This window comes from Phlebotomus papatasi, chromosome 2 (assembly GCF_024763615.1).
Source record: "Phlebotomus papatasi isolate M1 chromosome 2, Ppap_2.1, whole genome shotgun sequence".
Taxonomy (NCBI): domain Eukaryota; kingdom Metazoa; phylum Arthropoda; class Insecta; order Diptera; family Psychodidae; genus Phlebotomus; species Phlebotomus papatasi.
In genome coordinates this window covers 102,979,601-103,003,023 of record NC_077223.1, presented here as the reverse complement: position 1 = coordinate 103,003,023, position 23,423 = coordinate 102,979,601, and the positions used below count along the sequence as shown (strand labels likewise).

General features: G+C 34.0%; 1 protein-coding gene across 3 annotated transcripts in view; it reads left to right on the top strand.

Moving 5' to 3' along the window:
• The window catches only part of LOC129800497 (methylcytosine dioxygenase TET), a 173,584-nt gene that overhangs the window by 66,067 nt on the left and 84,094 nt on the right, over positions 1–23,423 (top strand). For all 3 annotated transcript variants that reach the window (XM_055844920.1, XM_055844919.1, XM_055844918.1), the window contains exon 4: positions 23,175–23,261. In XM_055844920.1, coding sequence (XP_055700895.1) covers positions 23,175–23,261 — 87 coding nt within the window. The remainder of the gene's footprint in view (positions 1–23,174; positions 23,262–23,423) is intronic.

Below are 23,423 nucleotides of genomic sequence, written 5' to 3'. Positions count from 1 at the left end.
ACTTTTCAACTTTATACAATATTCAAAAGTTTTAACATGAATTTTACAAAGTTTGGTTTATAAAAATAGCGAAGAAGAAAATTAGGAATAACTTAAATGGAAATGGTGAAAATGACAAGTATTAAAAAATATATTCCTAGTCTGACACAGTACTGTTAGTATTCAAAACAATGAAACCTCTTGAGCGAACTCAGGTTTTAGTTCACATGAAAGTGCTAAATTTATTCTTGTCACAAGTTGTTTTTATGTGAAATAATAAGCGTTTTGAATCTTTAGAGAAATCATCATTATGGGCTTCTCGGGCGCGCAGCGACCAGGGCTATATGCCCTGGATCGGAGAATTAGAATGACATTGGATTAAAGAAATCAGAAAATTGAAATTGCTGATGTAGAACCTTTTTACAAAATTTGTACTAAAAGAAAGAGAGACATAAACGCCAACCAGAACACTTATACTCCTAGAAAATATTTTAAGTGAAAATTAGGGATATGACAATAAAAAATCTACTTTAATTCAGTATTTTGGTATTCAAAAGTTTTTGAATAATAAAAACTCTTGAGCAAATTTATTAGTACACATGCATGTGCTAAATTTATATTGTCACAAGTCTGATTTTTAGATAAAATATTAAGCGTTTTAAATCTTTAGAAAAGTTAGAAAATTTAAACTGCTTATATAGATGTAGAACGCTTTCACTAAAGTTGTACTAAATGAAAGACAGGAGTCAACCAGAAAATTCACATTCTTTAAAAATTTAATAAGTGGAAAAGCTGAAAAAACAGCAATATGATAATTGAATAAAATAATTTATGCCCACCCTAGATCAGTATTTTTAGAATTCAAAGTGTTTTAAGTAAAACACTTTAAGTAAAAAAAGTAAGTACTAAAAGTTCGGATGGCTTAAGATTATTAAGCCATCCGAACTTTTAGTACACATGAATGTGCTAAATCCATTCATGCAACAATTTTGGATTTTATGTTAAATATTTAGTATTTTATTTTTTTAGAGAATTAAGAAAATTCGAATTGTTCATGCAGAACCCTTTCACTAAATTTGTACTAAATGAAAGACATACACTACACTAAGACTGCATTATACCCATCAAAATAGCCTGTTTTTATTCAGAGCGTGTAAATTCAATATATTTTAAATAATAAAAATTCCTAAATCCAACGCAACTTTTAGTACACATGCATGTGCTAAATTTATTCATATCACAAGTTCATCTTATAGTACTGGAATATTAAATACTTTAAATCTATAGAGAAATTGGTAAATCTATGTTGATGATTTACAACTTTGTCACTAAATTTGTACTTATACGCGCTATAAATTGACAAGTTTTTAGTACATACATGAATTAATGTGATTCGTTACTAAAATAAAATGAAAAAAAGATGAAGATCAAAGACGTAGTACAGTTTATAGTTTTACAATAGAGCCGTATTTGTACTAAAACTGAAAGACATTTAGACATATCAATGTAGGTAATTTTCAGAAACATTTCACCAAGAATTTTACCTAAATGTAAATAAATTAGTCTGTTAGAGACGAAGCGTCATGTTTCTACTAAATAATTTGTATGATCAAAGAAATAACGGTAGTGTTTTTTTTAGTACAGATCTCTTTAGTACATATCAAAGAACACTCCAATATACTTCCACTTTATGAAAAGGAATGTTATTGCGCCGAGAATGATGAAAAGAAAGGAAAAGATGATTGGTTGGTTATAATTTTTAATACTTTTCAATCATAATTTTTCTCAATAAATATACAATATTTAAACAAATCCATAAAGTATCCATAAAATATGGCTGTATTTCCATATTAGTTAAACTTCCAAAAGCCCAAAAAACATAATTTACATCCCCTGAAAGTGTAATTAATCCCCATCCTGTTTGTGGGTGTATTTTTCCTGAACGTCCCTCCCGGAAAAGGCAAGAGAAAAGTTAATTTAATGTGAGAAAGACGGCATTTGCTTCAGTAGCGGCCTGGGTTGGAAAATATAGTTCCATTTTTGCCCAATGCATAAAGTAAATTGCAGTGGAAAGGGGAAGTATGTGTGTGTGCTTTGAAGGGAAATGTGAAATAATGGTCCGATTAGATGGAAAATTATGTGAGTTCGAAGATTAATTACGGTTGAACATCTGGCCGAATTGCTCAGTGACTGGCCACTTTGGGATTTGAGACACGTGTTGTAATATTTCACCCATTTATTTTAACACACCTTCAGGAGAGGAAAATTTCACTCCCCAACATTTGCACAAACATCCAGTGCAGAAGAGTGATTTTCCGATTGGAAAATTCTGCTTCTTTTGCTGCTACTGAGAGAATTTGAGTGGAAAGCCTAGCCAATTGTTTACGCGCATTCAAAGGGGCCTTTTGGTTTTCCTTCCAACCCTTGGTATCTCAAGGGGGGTTGATTTTATTGAGAGTCTGTGCAGAGGAGATACATAAAAATTGAAGAGAGAGAGGAAGCTGAGACGCGCCCAGACATCCCAACCTGACCCAACTTGCATGTTTTTGCTAGCAGAAAAAAAAATTTATACGACTTGCAACCCCCTTTCGATGTGAGAAAGGGCGGATTGTGTCGCACGTCAGAGATCCGTCTTCATCCTTTTTTTCCTTGCCTCCTCTCCGAGACCATAAAATTTATGTACAGCTCTCCCTCGGGCGGGATATTTTCCGTCTCCAGGGGGAGGCATCACCCTCCACCATCTCAGTTTTGTCTGTGTCTTCCGGAGGGTGGCTGAAAGGAGACCTTCTTCCAAAAAGCTCCGTTTCATGCCTCACACACTAACCCTTATCAACGCCATTTACACCCAGCAAATAACGTCGTCACTGTCGTCTTCATGAGCCCCAATCCCCCAAGTGTTATGCTCGGGTGGAGGAGAGACCCCAGCACTAAACTCAGTGACTCCCAAAGAATGTCGACATCATCATTCGACAAATGAAACGTGGAGCAATGGTCTTGGAGACAGACTTGAAGTTTGAGGGACCACAAGTTTTAGGAAGGAAGGATATTGCGTTGACCAGGAAATGCCCTATGCCTCGTGTAGCATTCCAAATTAACCCTTTTTCGATGTAAAGAGCAATTAATAATCCCTCATTTATGAACAATATTTATTTCATTTTCGTGGAAAAACGTTTTTATTTGAATCTATCAAAGTTGGGATAAGTAATTAGTACAGACCTGTACTAAACTAATTTGTAACAAGAAATATCAATGTACATATGGAGATATGAAATTACACATTGAGGATTTAATACACAGGGCATTATTCATGGAAAATTGAATAATACTTTCAAGAGAAATGTGGAATGATGTACTAAATAGTTAGTATATGCAAGTACTAAGTCAAATTACTTTCTGTAAAGGGATTTGTTTAAGCAACTATTACAGGGATAATTATTTAATCTTGCGGAACACTGATGTAGCAGTACTAAAAACAAAAATTTAAAACATCAAAACAAAAAAAATCGATAACACAGAAGCGCCTGCGAACAGTTTAGTACTAAAATAAATTTGATTATTATTGAATATTACTAATATGCACAAAAATATGTGACATTTTAATAAAATTAAAAGTATCATCACAAAAGACTCATAGTATTATTTCAATGAAAAATTAGCAAGTTTTTTTTTTAGTACTTTACTGTTCTCATGCTCTTCAGCATTATCGATTTTTTTATGTTTTGGGTTCCTGTCTCGACTATTTTTTCAATCCTCGCCGTGGTCTAAAACCAGCAAATAGACAGGAACCTACACAGAAAAAGTAGATACTGTGCTGTCTCTCTATATGCACACTCTCTATATGCACAGCTTTTGTGTCGGTTGCATTCAAGATCAATTTGTTTACATTTTGACAAAGTAATAAAGAAAATTATTTTCTTGGTATCTAATTTTTCTTGTTTTTAATTTTCTTAATTTTATTTTTTCTGTCTTATATTTAAAATAACACGGGAAATTCTGGAACAATGAAAAAATGATAATTTATTAAAAGAAAGAAAAAAACCGTTGGGAATTTAATGAAAAAGTTGTGCATATTCAGAGAGAGAACTGTCAAAAAAAGTACCCAAACTGTGCATATAGAGAGACAGCACTGTAATGTAGAAGCACTTAAGAAAAGAAAGTGCTAAAGGACATGTTCATTTTTTACTGTAATATCACCATAATTCCATAAAACAGACGTTAAGTTGTAGAGAAAATATAAGTAAGGTATTATGTTTTATACTTTCATTCGTAATGGCTCTGTTCGAATTAAAAATAAAAAAAAAAACAAAAACATTTTTTTAGTACTTGACTGCTCTCATGTGCTACAGTATCATGGACTTTTCTTTGTGTTGCTTGGTGGTTTTTGAACACGACGATAACTGGAAAAGCAGTCGTGATAAGAATCAACACGAAGAAAAGTCGACTAATCTGAAGCACATGAGAACAGTCATGTACTAAAAAATAAATGGTAAACAAGTCTGCAACTCACAGTTCACTTTGGGTGCCGATCAGCGCAATCCTGGAGACTGATTGCGCGATCAGCGTGATCTTAAAGACTGATTTCGCAATCAGCGCATGTTGCTGGCTTATCTTGCGATCAGCGCGATTTTTGAGTAAGATCGGCATGATCTGTTGATCTGCCACTCACGATTCACTTGCTAGCCATACTTGTTCACCCCCTGAAAGCACCCTAACTTTGTTAACTTTACTTTTTAGTACTGCTTAACTTATTAAGAGTCTTTTGAAATTTAGTACAAGCATGATTAATCATTCTTAATTGGAGGCTAAATAGTTGTTATGTAAAAACTATTGTTCCAACATTACAACGTTCTACTATATCATTTTCTCTATGTGTTGTGCGAATGATTAACTTAGTACAGTCATGTACTAAAATAATGTTATGCGTGTTCTTTTATTTTTGGAAATTGTGAAACATTTTAAATATAGGCAGGGGGGTGACATTAGCTCTGAAAAATGCGACAGGTTTTAGTGTAATTTTTTCACTGTTTTCGTACATATTTCACGAGATATTTTCAAAACTACGTAGGTTGTCAATTTAGGGTTTTCAGTTGCCTCTTCGTCATTAAATTGGCTTTTATTTTGTATTAGTATTTTTTGCTAATTCATTCTACAATGACAGAAAACATCTAATAAACTCAAAAGTTTTTCGGCTCGCTAGAAACATATGGGAAACATAGGAAATATCATGCCCCTGAATATAGGAGTGAATGGAGTAGCTCTCTAATTCGTGATTAAGGACATAAATTTGCCAAACACCTTTAAATTTCCGTAGGATTTTTTTTAAAGACACTAGAGCTAATGAAATGTTGATTTATCTTGAATTAACTCATCTTTTCCTAATAATTTTGTCGCAAAATTTTTAGAACTAAGCAAAGTATAAAAGCACTAAATTATAAATTGTATTAAATTATTTTAGTACAATCCTGTGCTAAAATTTATGCTCCATATACCATATTTTCAGGATTATAAGAAGGAATGTTTCTTTTTTTAAAAAACACTAGTGCTAATGAAATGTTGATTTATCTGGAATTAACTCATCTTTCCCTAATAATTTTGTCGCAAAATTTTTAGAACTGAGCAAAGTATAAAATACTAAATTATAAATTGTACTAAATTATTTTAGTACAATGCTGTGCTAAAATTTATGCTCCATATACCATATTTTTAGGATTATAAGAAAGAATGTTTTCCAATTGTATTGCTTTTTAGGGGTTGATATGACTCGAGGAGGATAAAATGCAAATATTTCATAAGCTATTAGACTTTGTGAAGGGGATTCTTGGTGAGGAAGCTCCCCATTTGTCGTGTCATTTATCTCGAAGGGTTGCACTGTCATTGCGTGTTCCTTGGGTCGTGGATCTAATACGCCCCTTCAATCCGGAGTCTTGGTATTGTTCTGTGAATGGATTGTGTGTGTTATTTCTCGGGGGAGGATGTAAAGGCGTTAATGTGTAAAAACGGGGGTTAAGTCGCTCGTAGGGAATATGAGAAGAAGTCTAAGTGGTGTCACATTGAGGTAGGCACCTGAATCATCTCTCCCCAAAAATTCCCCAGAAAAAGGGGACAAATTTTCCAGGAAATCCTCCATGTGATTTGGACATTTTTGGAGGCCTTGGTAGTTTTCCCTTTCTTGTCAAGTGATGAAGGAAAAGTTGATGATCCTGCAGTGTCAGACATTGCTGAGAGGATACGGGGAAAATTAGGTGATGACAAAATCACAGCGTGATTGCAGAAAAATAAGGAGGGTAAATTGAGCAAAATATGCTTTTTTCTTCATGGGCCAGGAACTATCACCCCTCTTTGGAGGGATTCTCTCCCTTTTCTGGAAAGATGGTCTGACTTTTCCTGCCCCGCCGTTCAACCACAAGTCACTCAATTGAGTTGTTGATCCATTGAAAAGCAGGTGCCCCTTTTTTCCACACAACTCTTTTTCTTAAACGGGGGAAAATCCACAAAAGGGGTGGAATTGGAAATACATTCAAATTCCTTGACACTGGATTTTGAGGAAAGGAAAAAAAAATAACTCGGGGAAGACTTTTGAAGGGGTGATTATAATTGGTCGCACAAAATCACTGCTCACTTCTTGCACCCCATTCCTATGTCCTACAACCCGAAAATGGGGTGAAAACACCTGACAATTTGTTTATCAATCACCTGTTACACCACGCACTTTTTTTTTACTACGCGGATCTCAGAGTCGAAACTCTTACATCGTGTGGAGCTTTTGCACGCAAAATCCCATCTGCCACGCAAAGAGGCCATTGATCGGAGTGAGACCACAAATGGTGGTCCCCCAATTTGCATACACAAAACGGCAGAGGGAGGCGTGTGTGTACAACAAAAAAACGGCGAGAAGATGAGGTCAAAACAAAACCCACGTAAAAAAAGATGCACGGGGTGACTAGGGCTATTTCTGGGCTCAAAAACATCGTCTGCACGATGTCTAGGTCGACTCCTAATGTTCCCAAAATACCCCAGGTACATATTTTTGGTGCTTTTAATTGCTCGAACTCCAAGAGAGAGAGTGATGTATGAATGAAGTACAGTTTTATGCATAATATCACATGTTGACTACTTACCCCCAAGGGATCATACTTTTAGTACGTAATTTTGCGGAGTAATAAAACTTGGACGAACAGAACACACCTGTAAGGGCCCATTCAAATGGGAGTATTTTAATTCGAAATCTTCTTTTCGAAATAAAGGTTCCCCCGTGGGCTTTATTCTGATTTGATTTTGTCTGTATGTCAATTTACAAAATGTCCTTTGAAGGACTTTTTAAATCTTGGTATTTTTATTTGAATCCCAATTTCGAAATATAGTCTCCATTGAGCCCAAACAGAAGTAGACTTTGATTCTCCAATAGTGTCTTGGATAAAAGGTAAATGGAACTCTATTTGCACAAAAAGTCGTTGAAGTTTGAAGAATTCAAATTCAATTTCGAATTTTCATACTAAATTTTCGAACAAGGTGGGGAAACTTTATCAAATATCACACTGAAAAGCTGGCAAAAGAGTTACTCAGTGATTATGGAGTGATTAAATACTGGGGCAAGAAACAGTAAAAGCGGTTGTTCTGTTTTTTCCTCACAACAATGTAAAGACCGTCACATTTTGACACTTGAGCACTTCGAAATTCGAACAGGATGTACCTCAGCCACCTTGAGGAATTATTAAGAAGTAAGAAAGTCTCCTTTATGGATCTTTAAATAGATTTTCGAACTTTTCAAGATCTACTTCTGTACGAAAAGACTGAGTTTTTCTCAATTCGAAATTGCCTAACTTTCAATGTACAAAATATCTTCTGAAGGTTTTTTTTGAAGACAAGTATTTCAAAGAGGTATCTCCGGTGATTGCCAGTGAGAAGTTAGTCACCCTAAGTTGAAAACACTTTTTTGGTTTTTCCTAAAGCTTTCGATCCTGATGTGGATCTTCTTCCACATCAGGATCCAAAGCTTTGGAAAAAACCAAAAAGGTGTTTTCAACTTAGGGTGACTAACTTCTCACTGGCAATCACCGGAGATACCTCTCTGAAATCATTTGCGTCAGTTCATCATTGAGAGAACAAGTATTTTAATTCGAAATTTCCCCTTCAAAATAAGAATTCCCCACTGAGATTTATCCCGATTCGATATTGTATAGATTGCATACTATCCTGCGTGAAGTGCCCTCTGTAGGTCTTGTACAGTGGAGTTCCGCTATAGTCCATACTTGGTTCCAGATTTGACACTTGAGTCGCACTATAGTCCATGTCATTTTTTAAAATTATCCACGACTTTTAATATTGAAATTTCTCGACGGCTTCCACTTTCTTTTCGATTGTAGTACTTGTTCTCGCTCTCTTCATTATGGATCACAATTATCACAACTATACTCAATAAAGTTTGCCAAAAATATTAAAATAATTATGACAACATTGGATGTCGCGTACTAAAATACATAACCTGACTTAAAATCAGTGTTTTGAAATCAATGGTCGATAAATTGTGGACTATAGAGCGATGGCCTATAGCGGAATTCTACTGTAGAACGCAAGTGTTTTAAATCTAAATCTCCCTTTCGAAATAACAATCTTCAACTGAGCTACACTAATTCTTCTCGCATAGAAGTTGCCTACATGCCGGCGTACAAAATGTCCTTTGAAGGATCTATTGAACACAAGTGTCTTAATTCGAAATTTGTCTTTCGATAGAAGTGCAGTCCAAATCATTTTTGCCTACCTACCTAGTTGATGTTTTGATTCGAATATCCCTTCTGAAATAATAAATAATAGAAATAAAAAATAATAGAAATAAATAAATAAAAATCTGCACGGAGTTTTACTTCAATTCTATTTTGCTTACACTTTTGGCGTACAATATTTTCTCTGAAGGACATTTTAATTCGAAATTCCCTTTCGAAATAAGTATCTTTCACTAAGCTTCACAGCGACTCAATTTTGATTACCCAGAGTTGTACAAAAAGCTGTTTAAATCACTTTTAAACCTTGGTAGAGTTTGATTCGAATTTCTCTTTCGAAATAAAATTTCTCACTGAGCTTTTCATTGATTCGGTAGTACCTACCTTCCGGCGTGACGTACAAAATATTCCCTGAAGACTGTATTACCAGCAAGTATTTTAATTCGAAATCTCTTTCGAAATAAAAATATCTAATTAAGCTTTATCTTTATGACCTCATTAATATTAATCACCTTATTAACTTTTCAATTTAAATTCATTTTAATAAAGCAACCCCTAAAAAGCTTCATAAAGTTTCAAAATAAAACAGACAGTCTGCCAGAAGTGCCAGAGTGTCTGTTTTAGCAGAGACACATTTATTTTATCTCAGAAACGAATCCATAAGGGAAATTTTAAGGTAGTATAATTCAAAATTCACCTCATTTGAGCCTAAACACAAGTAGATTTTGATTCTCCAATAGTGTCTTGGATAAAAGATAAATGGAACTTCATTTGCACAAAAAGTCGTTGATGATCGAAGAATTCAAATTCAGTTTCGAATTTTCATACTAAATTTTCGAACAAGGTGGGGAATATTTATCAAATATCACACTAAAAAGCTCGCAAAAGAGTTACTCAGTGATTATGGAGTGATTAAATAATGGGACAAGAACCGTAAGCGTCGTTGTTCTGTTTTCTTCTTCACAACAATATGAAGACCGTCACATTTTGACACTTAAGCACTTCGAAATTCGAACAGGATGTATCTCAGCTACCTTGCGGAATTATCTAAAAGTAAAAAAGTCTCTTTTTTGGATCTTCAAATAGATTTTCGAATTTTTCAAGATCTACTTCTGTACGGAAAGATTATGAGGTGTGTCCCTGTGTATCTCCGCTAGAGATACGTTTCGGAGATAAAACTTACTTGCAGAATCCCACGAATGTGTCTTGGCTAAAATATCCAAATAGTTTTGTTTTCTGTATTCGAGCACCCAGCAAATATCCCTTAAGCACTGTTTTTTTCCAAGAGCTGTTTACTCAAGTTAATTTGTTCCATGGGCAGCCGACGCAATCCCATTTTTGGGGTTGGTGATAAATTCACAAGTTCATCATCACGCTTTTTCCTAATGGAGCACCCGTCTCTATTGTCTCGTTGACATGCCCTCTAGGGGGTAAGCTAATGGGGAGGCCTGCATCATTTCCCCTTCACAAGGAAGTTGTAAAAACAGCTGAAGGAAGAGACTGAGAAAACCAACACGATGATGGAGCTTTGGGTTTAACCCCAGACCCATCAAATATGTATAAGAGAATCCCCTCCGAATCTCCGGGGTCTCACACCAGAGCCCCGGGTTTACGAGGGGTATGAGCAAATTGTGGGTGGGATTCCTCTGTGGCATATTGATAACAACAGACACAACAAACAAACGGATGAGAGTGGAAATATCTCCGGAGGGAGAGATTTTGCTCAATTGTGGCGTGTTGTCTGCCGAGGCATTTTTCATGTGCGGAGGACTCTGAGGTTTTTCCGAATATGGGGGAAAGGGAGGTGGAACGAGGTGCTCCATGTGGCGCCCTGATGTGGATTTATGAGCCACCGAATCATCCCACCGTGGATGAGTAAGCTTTTATTTGACGCTCTCAATGGGGAGGTTCTGTTGCGCCATCCGTCTCAATATCAGCTGTTTATGATGATACCGTCTTATCCTCCAACCAAACCCTATACCAGATGCGTGAGGGAGATTTTGGGATGCGTGTGTGTGGCCAAAACAGAACTAACCTTTGGTAACAGAAACCACAAGATATTCCATGGGGCTTTCGTGGGTCGTGGCTCTGTTTCTCAGTCCGTTGACTTTTCAAAAGAAGAATGCCGTTTTGTGGTCTTATCCCAAAACACGCACTTCCTGAAGCTCTATTCCACTCTTGAGATCACCTTCTCTGTTCTATATAAATTTTGTGGAAAGGAAAATTTTACAAAATCCAAATTGAATTTTCCTGAAAAAGGCCTATAGGAAGAAATGCACCTATCTATTTAAACGAGGGTATTTTAATACCCTGGGATACTTTCGAAAAGGATCCCAGGCTTTCTAAATCGCTAGAGAATATTTTTCAATATTTATCAGGCATAACACAGAAAGGTGCATTTCGAAATATCCTTTGCATAAATTAGTCCTTCCAGCTCTTTTAAACGTGGTCATTTCGAAATTCACCTCAATGGTGGGTCTTAGAATTTCTGCCACAATGGTTCGATTCTCAGCTAAAACCTACCTACAACCCTTTTGAACCTTTCACGGATGCCTACATTAAAATTAAAGGCCTATCAGATTTTTTTAATTCTAAAATATGTTGCAATGTTTTAATGTAGATAGAATCTTTCCGTACAGAAGTAGATCTTGAAAAATTCGAAAATCCATTTGAAGATCCAAAAAAGAGACTTTCTTACTTTTAGATAATTCCGCAAGGTGGCTGAGATACATCATGTTCGAATTTCGAAGTGCTCAAGTGTCAAAATGTGACGGTCTTCATATTGTTGTGAGGAATAAAACAGAACAACGACGTTTACTGTTTTTGTTCCATTACTTAATCACTCCATAATCACTGAGTAACTCTTTTGCCAGCTTTTTAGTGTGATATTTGATAAATTTTCCCCATCATGTTCGAAAATTTAGTATGAAAATTCGAAATTGAATTTGAATTCTCCGATTATCAACGACTTTTTGTGCAAATAAAGTTCCATTTACCTTTTATCCAAGACACTATTGGAGAATCAAAGTCTACTTGTGTTTAGGCTCAATGGAGAGTTTTTTGGCACTGCTTACTCTCCAAATTTGCCATAATGGTTCATTTCTAAGCTACATACTATAATCTTATACGTGTGTCTCTACTGATAATTCCTTTGATAAATATGTTTCGTCATTTTGCTTTATTTTTTCAATTTATATTGACTTGTAGTCGTATTTTGAAAAACGCAAGCTTTTGAAAGTATTTCGCGCATGATGAATTTAAAAGGAAATTTGATGTACCTGAAGACAGACACAAATGAACGAGGGAAAATCCAGAAATCTTAGTAGAAGATTTACATTTCATAAGGTGGACTTTTTATCAAAATATCCTTGTTTAATTGGAGCTTTATTAAAAGAGGAATTATGAATGAAGTTCGAATAGACTCCATTCAATATATCGATACAAACGCTAACAATTTATCCATACAAAATCAGCCATGAGTTATTCCTAAAAACGTTTTTTGCAGCTGAACAGTTTATCAACTCTAGAAAGTATATTTCTGAACCGATTAGGATAAGTCTAGCTTCATTTGAAAGGCCTTGGAATTCCTTATAAGCCTGAATTGGCTCAAACTGATAGATAATATTTTTTTGAAAACTGAAATAGGGCAAGGCTTTCAGGATTCACACACAATCTGGCTTCCCACACTTTTTAATTTTTCCCATATTCCTTTAATGAGACTGACCCATTTTTGTCAGGAAATGTGACTTAGAATCTGTACGAAGCTTTGTTTAAATCCTTCCCCTACAAGGAATCCTGGGATTATGCACTTCGGGATTATGAACCTGACGGGGTTATGCACACGCAATTGTGTACGTTTGCCTACCATAGCGAGCTAATTAGTGAAACAATTTTGAAATACACCTAAATGTATGCAATTTAGGCGCTAAATTTGAAATTTTTTTTTATGAAAAATTGGCGCCAAAAATATTTTTTTTGTGTATCACGGCGTTCTTGTGACTTATTGTTATTAGGGTGGAGTAACCACTTATCGCCACTTTTAGGAAAAAGTGAAATTAATTGTATTATAACTTTTGGCCCCTTATTATCAGATAACTCAAATTTGAGACAAAGCTACTTAGTTATATTGGCTCTAGATTCGTCAAAACAATTGTCCTACAATTTAACGCGGGAGTACCTAAAAACCTGATTTTTATTAACAATGCAAAAATAACCACTTCATCGCCACTTTTTACCACTTTTCGCCAGTTTTGTAACCACTTTTCGCCAGTCACTTGGAAAAGTTCAAACTTGATTATTTTGAGCAATATTATGCAAAGAATACATTCAGCATTTCTTTTTCCTCATGTTTAACTTATTATTATTCTTATTAAATGTTTTTTCTTCACTTTTATTTGAGAAATCAAACTATTAGACTATTTTAGAAAGTAAACAAAGCATATTTGCCAACTGAGAATGTATGAAGTGAAGTTAGCGTCGCCTATTGAAAAGCGATGGCGACAGGTGGTGAATCTATTTTAGAATATTAGCACTTTCCGCCATGGCTCATTTTTATATAAAAATAATATACTATGAAACATTAACTAATTAAATTCAAATTTTATGTATTCGCCGAATGTAATTAAATGTTCAATAGGCAAATTATTTATTCAAAAATTAAATTTTGTTTGATAAAAGTTTCATGACCCTTACTATATTTGGTAAGAAGTATTGGATTCGATGCACATGCTTAAAATATTCCTCTAAAAAATGCTCAAATATTTAAATTCAAAACAAAAAATTAGTGTTTTTCGACTCTATACGTAGCAGCAATAAAAATACAAGTAACTTTGCGGCTCATTTATTTCATAAATCGTGAAAAATAGCGATTTCAATATACGTGACGAGAAGTGGGGCACTGACTGGCGAGAAGTGGTGATTCCACCCTACATGACTGGCATATACAACCGGAGAAGGAGCTTTTCCACCGTTTTGTTCTGAGGGTTGTATACTAACACTAAGACGGCGGTGGACCGTATAAATTAACCGAATAAATTTATCATACCCATCTTTTCTATTTAAGAGAAATCTCCTGCGTATAGGGGAAACTGGGGCACCACCAAACACGGGGTAGCACCAAACGCTAATTTTTATTTCTAAACTACTTTGACTATCTCGACCATTCAGTGGACAAGCATCCCTATAATGCCTAAAAATTTCTATAAGTCTTGTCCTCTGAAGTCGAATATCCTATTAAAAAGTTGCAGTGTTTGGTGGTGCCCCAGTTTCCCCTATGCAAATTTTCTGGGTGCATAAAGCCATTTCTTGCGGTTTTCTTCCATTCCGAAAATGTGCATAATCCTAAGACTCTTTCTATTTTTTTCAAAGACTTTTATTGGCCTATTCTTATCGAAACCAAAAAAAAATATAACAAAATCTATTAAATAAATAAATAAACAAATTGCAAATAGTAAATTATGAATGGTGGATTTTGATCCTGGTCAAATTCACGTGAAAGTCAATTCTCTGTGATGAAGATCAGGATCAGGCACCCCAAAAGCTCCATCTGGTATTTCCTGCTTTTGAAGCTTGAGGGGATTCTGTGGTCATTTACCATGATTATCTCCAAGTTTACGGTACTTAAGCCCATTGGGATTTCCATGTGCTTTTTGGGGGTGGCTTTTGCCCAGAAAGAGCTTCCCATCGTCTGATGTTTGAATTGCCAAGCAAGGCTAATGACGAATCTCCTCTCCTTTTGCAAAAGACTGAGCAAAATACCCAAAATTGGGGGAGCGAAAATACTTGAGAGGGGTGTTTGGGTGTATTTTGGGGGGCAATATCAGACAAAACATGGGATTTAATGAATTTATTAAGACGCACAGACGTGGATTTCCGGGGTCGTCTAGACGCTCATTCATTCATGATGGGTGGCGTTTATTCAAAATGTGCCTCACGGGCTATAGGGCTTTGGTTGTGGAAAAGTATGATGAAAATTTCTCTTTCCTCATCCTCACCATCCACATGCCCTTGGCTCCCCACATTTTCCGACCATTTTCTCCCCCGCAAACACACATCTGAACTTAACCTACATACCCAATTTTCCACTTTTCCCGCGCGCACTCTTTCAACCCAAAAATTTTGTCTGTTTACCAGCTACGCCCTCCTCCTTCAAGAGAGTGGCTTCTGTTTCCCATTTGATGGTTTTTCGTGTGACTTGACACACAATTTCTCCGAACCATCATACTGTTGTGAATTTTCTATAAATACTCCATCGTTTGGTGTCTCGGTACCATCCTTCTTTTTTTCCTCCAGTCTTCATTTATTTCCCCCCAGCGAAGAACTCGGAGGAAAAACTGCCTGTAAATTTCATGGAAATTGGTAAATTACAATTTCATGTTCCGCCAAAAGCACGAGGTGTGCGTGTTTGAGGTGAAAGCTCTTGGTACTGTCTGGAAGTTTTTTTTTTTTTGTAACTCGTTTTGGCCAAAAATTTTCTCTCAACAATCATCGGGATGATTATCTGTCTTTTGTCAGTGAATTTTCCCTTTTTCCACGAATATAGTGAGATTAATAATGAATTTTATGTCATGATAAAACATAATGAAAGTCCCATTTGAATTTCAGATTGAGATGAACAAGTACTTTTTAACCCATTAGACTTCTATTATGAACTTTGATGAAAAATGCATAGGGGAAAGCGCGGTACCTTCGGACGACTCAAGCCTCGAACAAATCATTTTCTGCAATGCGTTTTTAATTAATTATATTTTCTGACTAAGAACGTTATTTCTTAATAAAAAGCTTCAAAAAATATCTAATTATTTTTAAATTTATTTGTTTTTAATAGAAAATTTCACAACAAAATCACTTATTGATTCATAACCGATTGAAAATACTCCCAACTTTTCAGGAATTCCAAGGCCTTTCCAACGAATCCAAATTTGTTCCAACTGGTTTAGGAAATACTCTTTCTAGACCTGTTTATCCTTTCGTTCTTGGAAAAATATGTTTAGAAATAATTCAATGCAATTTTCGCAAACGACCTATCAAAATTGTATAGGTTTGTTGTAAAATTTTGTGCATGGAAATATTGCTCATTTAGTGAAATTTAACATAGAAAAAAAATTTGCAAAATAATTCTAAAATTTCCGCATTTAATTAGGGTAAAGTGATATAATTTGGAATTAGTGTTACAAGTTGGACAATTCGCCGGTACAATTTGGACATGGCTTTTTTCTTGATAAATACAGTATAAAATTTGTTTTTAAGCACAAGGAACCGAATTATAAAACAAAAGCATTAAGAATATACAAATAAAAATGAAGTACTAAATTTATCAAGACAAAAGCCCTGTTCAAACTGTACCAGTCAGTGTCCAACTTGTACCAATTTACCATAATCAAAATTTTAAAAATCTGTATAAGTTTCTTTCAATTTCAATTGTTTTTTGCTCAGTAATTTGTACAATATTTAAAATATTGAATTACAATATGCAAAAATAACACGAGTTACATATTTTCTAAAAAAAATTAAAAGAATTCTTATTGGCTGACATTTAAAACTTTGCATAATATTTATTGAAACCAATTGGATAAAAATGAACTCCTTTTTAAGTTGAGCAAATGAGCACTGAACATCATGTCAATTCTTTAAGAAATTTACTCTCTTTATTTCTTCCTTTCCTTATTTTTCTTTTATAATCAAAAGGAAGTGTTGTTAACCAATTCACATTAGATTTTGAAAATTTAGTACAGGATTTGAGAATGGCCATAAGTGATAAATTATTTGTTAGGAGTATTAAACTGATTGCCATCTCCTTTAATGGCCTTTTTGATAAATTTTACAGCCTTTATAAAGAAAAATAGACTTATTATATATTTGGTATCAGTATTTAGAACAAAAAATCTTAGCTAAAAAAATTAGTACAGAATTTTAGCATGACCATAAAATGAAATGTTTCTGTTTGGCGTTTTAGACTCATGACCTTTTTTACTGCTATTATGCACAATTTTACTGCACACAGAAAAATGGAAAATTCTTAAACAGAAACACCCAGGAATTTAATTTCAAATCCCATCCAATGAATGCCAATTCCCTAATTCTAAATCAGAACTTAAGTTCCCGATCTCTTAGCTTGAAAGAGTTAGGGATTCTAGCCCATTTCTTTCGCTCAGAGCTTCTAAACTTAAACGCCTCGGGGATTCACGTCCAATTTAAGTTCTCAGGATCTTATATATTCTTAAATTTAGAGTCAAAATTTTTCTGTGTATGCTTTTATTAAAAAAAAATGAATGGTTTTTATTACGCATTTGACATTTGTTCTTAAAATTAGTACAGAATTTTGGGTATGAAGATTAAATTTTTGTTTGACTCATTATACTCAGGGCTTTCATTTTTAATGTTTCTATGATCAATTTTACTGCCTTTATAAAGAAGAATGACTTTTATTATCCATTTGACATTTGTATTCAGAATATTAGTACATGATTTAAGTATGGCCATAAGTGGAAACTTTTACTATGATCTTTAAGAGCCTTTATGAGCAACTTGGTAGCTTTCATAAACAAGAACAATTTTAATTATCCAATTCATATTATCTTTGTGGAAATTAGTACAGAATTTAGACATGGCGATGAGTGGGGATTATTCATTTGGCATCTTAGACCCATGACTAGCCCTTTTTATAGCTTCTATGGACAATTTTGCAGTCTTTATAAATAAGAACAATTTTATTATGTATTTCATATTGGTTTTTTGAAAATTAGTACATAATCTAGATAAGGCCTTGGTCATGGCCATAAGTGGGAACTTTTTGTACGGCGTCTTTGATCCATGGTCATCACTTTCAGCCTTTATGTAGACTCTGTAGACTTCAAATGTTTTAGTCTAGTTAAGCTAGAAGATATCCTTTTATTTCTTTAAAGCCTTACTGTGTTATCACACTTGCACATTAAAATTTTAATATGATTCACATTAATTGTCGCTGGTGAGAGTACAAATGTGTAATTTGTGTATTTGAATCATTTTATATTCAAAATTTGATCTATTTGTTGATAAAAAGGTAGACTTTGCCCGCAAAATTTGATATAAATTGATTTATAGCATTAATGTGAAAAATTAATGCGATTTTCTCTTTAATTTTTTAATGTGAAAAATATTTATGCTTTAGGTAAATTTAAACTTATTTTTGCAGGCCAAGTCCACTTCTTTATCAATAAATAGAAAAACCCCAAATATTAAGTGACTCAAAGACACAAATAATATAATTGGACACTTATAAGCGACAATTAATGTGAATCACATTAAAATTTTAATGTGAAAGTGTGATAACGCCGTTACGAGCGCTAATGGGTTAACATTTTGTTACCATATATGATGAGTTTGTGGAAAGGAATTTAAATATGAACAGAATGGGTTAAAAATATATAAAACAAAGAATATATATCCCCGAAGCATCCGAAGAATGATCTGAGATGGGACATATGTCGTTTTCATGTATTTTTATGGCAAAAAGTGAAGAGGAAACGAAAGATTTGGGAGGCAGAGGAATTTGCGATAAATCCCGGAGAATCATGTAAATGTTGTTTTATTGTGAATTTAATGAGTAATATTTGTGTGTTAAAATCAGAAGATAAGGACATATTGCTCTACCACTCGAAAATGTCGTTATTTTTCTCGGAAATTATCTGCTGCAGAGAGAGACATTATAAGTTCCATCCTGACACTGAAAATCCTCATTTTTGGTGTCAATGACACTCCAAGACCAAATAAGGTATATATTTTCTTGTCTGAAAAATCATGTTGGTTTCCATTCCAAATGTTTGTAGCTCTTCGAGACATGTAGATGAGATTTGTCTGAAAATAATCTAAACATCCGCTGTCTCCGAGGCTCCCGGGGACAAGCCATTTCTTGGTGGTTCCTGTGTGCTATACACAAAAAAAAACTCCCATGAACCAGGTGGATCCACTGGAATGAGAGGAAAATCGCATTTATTGCCACCTCATCGATAAATCCTCAATTTGATTCACCCAATAGGATTTTATACCCAGCAGATTTCAATTTGTCAACAGTATAGAGCACGAAAAAAAACCGCGCCAAATGCCTCTTTGGGATTTTTTCCTCTCATGCGTTCATCTCCCGAAAAATTGTCACATCTGTCTGTGGATTTCCATGCAGCCGAAAAAATCCCACCATGTGTGGAGATAAAAATAGATGAAAATCCTCAGAAATGGGATAGAAATTTGAGTCCGTAGAAGGTAAAATTGTGGCACGTTCCAAAATACTCTTCCTCCCAAAATCAGAAAATGCACTGGGAATAATTTTCACCCCTTGCAAGATGCCAGAACACCTCCAGACATCTGGTGGTTGATAGAGGTGACTTGTGTGAGAAGCTCAAGTTAGTGAAGTTCGAAACCACAAACCTCCTCAAAGTCCGATGCAACGTGCAAAGCAACGAAGATTTGTTGCCTAAAACCACTTTTAAAGCCAAAAAGGGAGATGAAAAAGTTCGATGCTCCGAGGAGCTTCCCAGTCTTTCGTGTAAATGCGTGAAAAACTCCCACAATTTTAATCCCGCTTTTTTTCTGGAAGATAGCCGGAGTAAAAAACTCATCCACTTTGGGATTTATGAACAATTGCTTTCGTCAAAGTGTGGAAAAACTAATATAAATTTTCCTTTTATGATTATGGCAAAAATTTTGATGCTGCAAAATCACTTAAATTAAAGATATTAACATGATAGGATAAGCGTCACTTGAAGAAAAACTTTGTTGAATCAATTAAGACTTTTATAATATTTAAATTTACTTTTGAAATAATTTATACGACTGAACTAAACAAATTTCTCGAGTTGAAAGAAATAAATAGAACAGAGGTGTGCAAAAACCGTTGAAACCGAATTAACGTCAAATTAAGTTTGTTTTAATTATCGTCAATAATTAATTATCGTCAAATTAAGTTTTGACCATTGACGTACATGTTTTATTTGACGTTTATTCGGTTTCAACGGTTCTTGCACGCCTCTGAAATAGAACAATATAGTCCGTATCAGTCAAATATAAATATTTGCATCTGAAACATTTAATGTGACACCTGAAAAAGGCCATATTTAGGGGAGAGCGAGGATATTAGAACATGACTGGTAAACAAATTATTTCATACTTCAATATTGATTTAAATATATAGCTTCCAATTAATTTGGATTAAAAATAAATTTAAAAAAACTGTTAGACAAAAGATGTAAAACGGATATAAATTAACATGATACTGCAGTTTTCATTTACTAAAAAAATAAATATGAAAAGAAAAATACTGAAGTGTGATTTAAACAATTGCGCTATTACTTACTTATTAGTATTTTCATAAATAATTTTATTACTTTAATAAAAGATTAATTAATACTTAGCTCATTGATTAAAAAAATCAGCATTTGCCACGTAAAATTATCTCACAGGGAAACAGTTCAGTATTTCGGACAAGTTACATTATGAGCAATATATTGCCTAAAATTGAGAGTGCTATAGGGTAAATGCTCATAATTTTAGACAGTCTGCTTATAAGCATCGATGTTTCAAGTTTGAAGTGCGATATTTTCAATACTAATTGACTTTTTTTGTTACTCTCTTTTCAGAAGGGTTGTTTAGAAACTTAGCAAGCTATTTATTGTCTTATTTTTACTAAAATTAGTTTTAATACGTTTAAAAATGAATTGATATGTACAGGTGAATTTGACTCTTATTTTGGACAACTTGGTTTATACAACTTGGCTGTAAATTTGGACAGCTAATCCGCTTCAACAGGATGCCCATTGTTCTTCATTTCATGAACCAATCTTACCAAGTCCTCTTCCTGTTCATGTAAGGGAAACGTAGAATGTCACAAAAAGCCCAGAAACTTTCCATATCATTCATTAAAGTGAGTTGACTTCGGTACTCCAAGTACGTGCGGATTCGCTCATTCCCTGCCCTTTCCGGGAGCCTTTCAAGGCTTTTCTCGCTACGTTTCTTTCGTAGAGATGATGTTCCTTTGTTTCTTAAGGCATTTGTCCAACCTAATCATCACAAAATCTAAAACTTCACGAAATTTCGTGAGAAAAACACCTGTCCAAAATAAGAATCATTACCTCACTGGTGAATGTCTTAAAAAATTGCCCATTTTTCACACGAAAAATCTAATTCACAAGGCAAATCTCACTTCAGGTCAAATGTACAAATCACCACTAACGTGAATCAACACAATATTCAATGAATATTTAATAATATCACTTAAAAAAAGCGAAGAAACATTGTTAGTACTTCACCACGGCTAAATAAGACTGAAGTAAACACGAAGTTCTGTCATATTTCTCGTAAGCAATTGCTCACACTGAATTTTCAACAAAGCAATTTCAACTCAAATCATATTCAAAATTTAACATATTTAGTGTTAAAATCTTCCAAAAGGAAAAATAATTTGGTTAGAATTCATTACTCATCAAATATTGGAATAAAAATCCGTCATTTTAATCAATTTATTTTTAGTGTTCAATTTTATCCTGAAAGTGTCCAAAATAAGAAACTGGTCAAAATTATGAGCCTTTCCCCTACTTTATTGCCAAACTTTACTAGCTAAATATTCTCTAGGATCAGCCTGGGCTTTTATGACTTCTTTCCATATTTTTATTACCTTTAGAAATAGGAACGAACAATTTTGTGGAATTTTGATAAATAAAACAAATAGACGATATTAGAAACATCACAAATATCATTGAAAACAAATTGTCTTAAATTAATCTTCACATAAATCAGCAGTTCGTTTAAACTGTATATTTCCCATTAAGTTATGATAGTTAGTGATTTACAGATCGTCTAAGTTATGATGCCATTAAATGGCATTTTTTTTATTGATAAATTTTATTGATCCTACACTGAGAGAAATCCGAAAAAGTTAAAATAACATTCCGGAAATGTTTGTTTTACCCTGCATTATTGATCCGAAAACGGTGTAAATATTACCCTTTTTAGGTGTATTGGGGGTTAAAGTTAACCTTTTTAATGTTAATTTTACCCTTAAAAAGGTCTAAAATTAACAATAAAAAATGTTGATATATTTTTACACCCAAAAAGTGTTAAAGTTATGACAAAAAAAAAGTTAATCGCAACCTCTTTTTTTCTCAGTGTAACAACGATATAACCTCGTAATGAAGAACTGCTTTTAAGAAACCTACTATCTACACGAAAAACGTAATCCACTTTTGAAATGTATTTCTAATAAAAATTACTTTCTTTTGTTGCTTCCTTTTAAGAAGTGTTCCTTGGAATATTGAAGATAGTTTCTTGTTTTTCTTAAACCATTCTAATTACTTTTTAAAATTAATAAAAATGTGGACATAACTTTGAGTAATATTTGACCACCTTGATTCTCATAGTTTCTTGCCCTTCCGGATTTCTTCTCAAGTGTTTTTCACATCATCTCGTTCGTCGAAGCGACATTTTTAGTTTTCTGCTTTATATAATCTTTAGAGTATGCAAAAACTAAAAATTCATTTGGAAATTTAAGAAAAAAAAAGAAGTGTCCGAAATTGCAATCTGTCCGAAATTTCGTACAGTTCCCCTGATTGAACGAGATTACAAAAAATAAGTTCTTTGTTTTCTTTTCTAATATTCCCCTACTAAAGTTCCCTGATGGCATTTTCTTTTTAAATTATTTATAGGGTAAGTGTTCCAAATTTCGGCATAGTTGCATGCAAGCGCCAAAGTCTCAAGTTTGAAATGTAATATCTTTAATAGAAATTGATTTTATTTTATTCTTTCTTCTTAAAGAGTGTTGCTTAGAACCCTGTAGACAGTTTATCGTCTTATTTACTCTAAAATCATTCTTAATACATTTTAAAATGAATAAAAATATAGACATAGCTTTGGTGCCCTATTTCGGCCACCTTCATTCTCATAGTTCCTTGCCCTTCAGGAATTCTTCCAATGCCTTTTTCACGCCATCTCGTTTGTCGAAACTACATTTTTTGTTATTCTTTTACATTGTATAATCTCTAGAGTATGTAAAAACTAAAATTCATGGAAATTCGAGCAACAAAAAATGTGGCCGAAATTGCAAGCTGGCCGGAATTTGGCACACTTACCCTATTCACTTATAATTCACCAAACTTAGAATTTAAAATTATATTTCAATCAAAATTTTTGATAGCGGGCATTTTTATTCATAATTTTTGCTTAAAAAAGGGTGTTAAAAATATGATAAAGAGGATTATTTTGTGGTATATTATGTTAGGAAAATAGAATTTTTTTCAGTGAAGATTCTGTGAAACTTTTGGGAAATTAAACATTTAATGAATATGGATAATATTTTAATCTCAATGTCTCAGAACAGTGAGAAATATCGATTTTCCAACTTTGTCCTGTAAATAACATCTTAAAATTGCAACAAATTAATTTAATTCATTGCCATAAGCTTTAATTCATGGTGTTTATGGTGCCATTCTCATCCGTTCTGTATTTGCTCTTCAGCTCATCTATGGCGCAGATGGGACTCTCATTAGGGGCGAATCCAGACGAGGCCGTGGCAAAGGAAGAGGTGGAGGCGTCAACCGATCGGTAAGTGGCACTTTTTCATCAGCAAAATGCATCCCAAATGACAATGTTGCACAAAATATCAACCCCATTCCACTTTTTTTTTTAATATTTTACTTATAATGTATATCAAAACTCCCAGCAATTTTGCTGGCGAAGAAGATGGAGATTTATCGAGTCAATTAC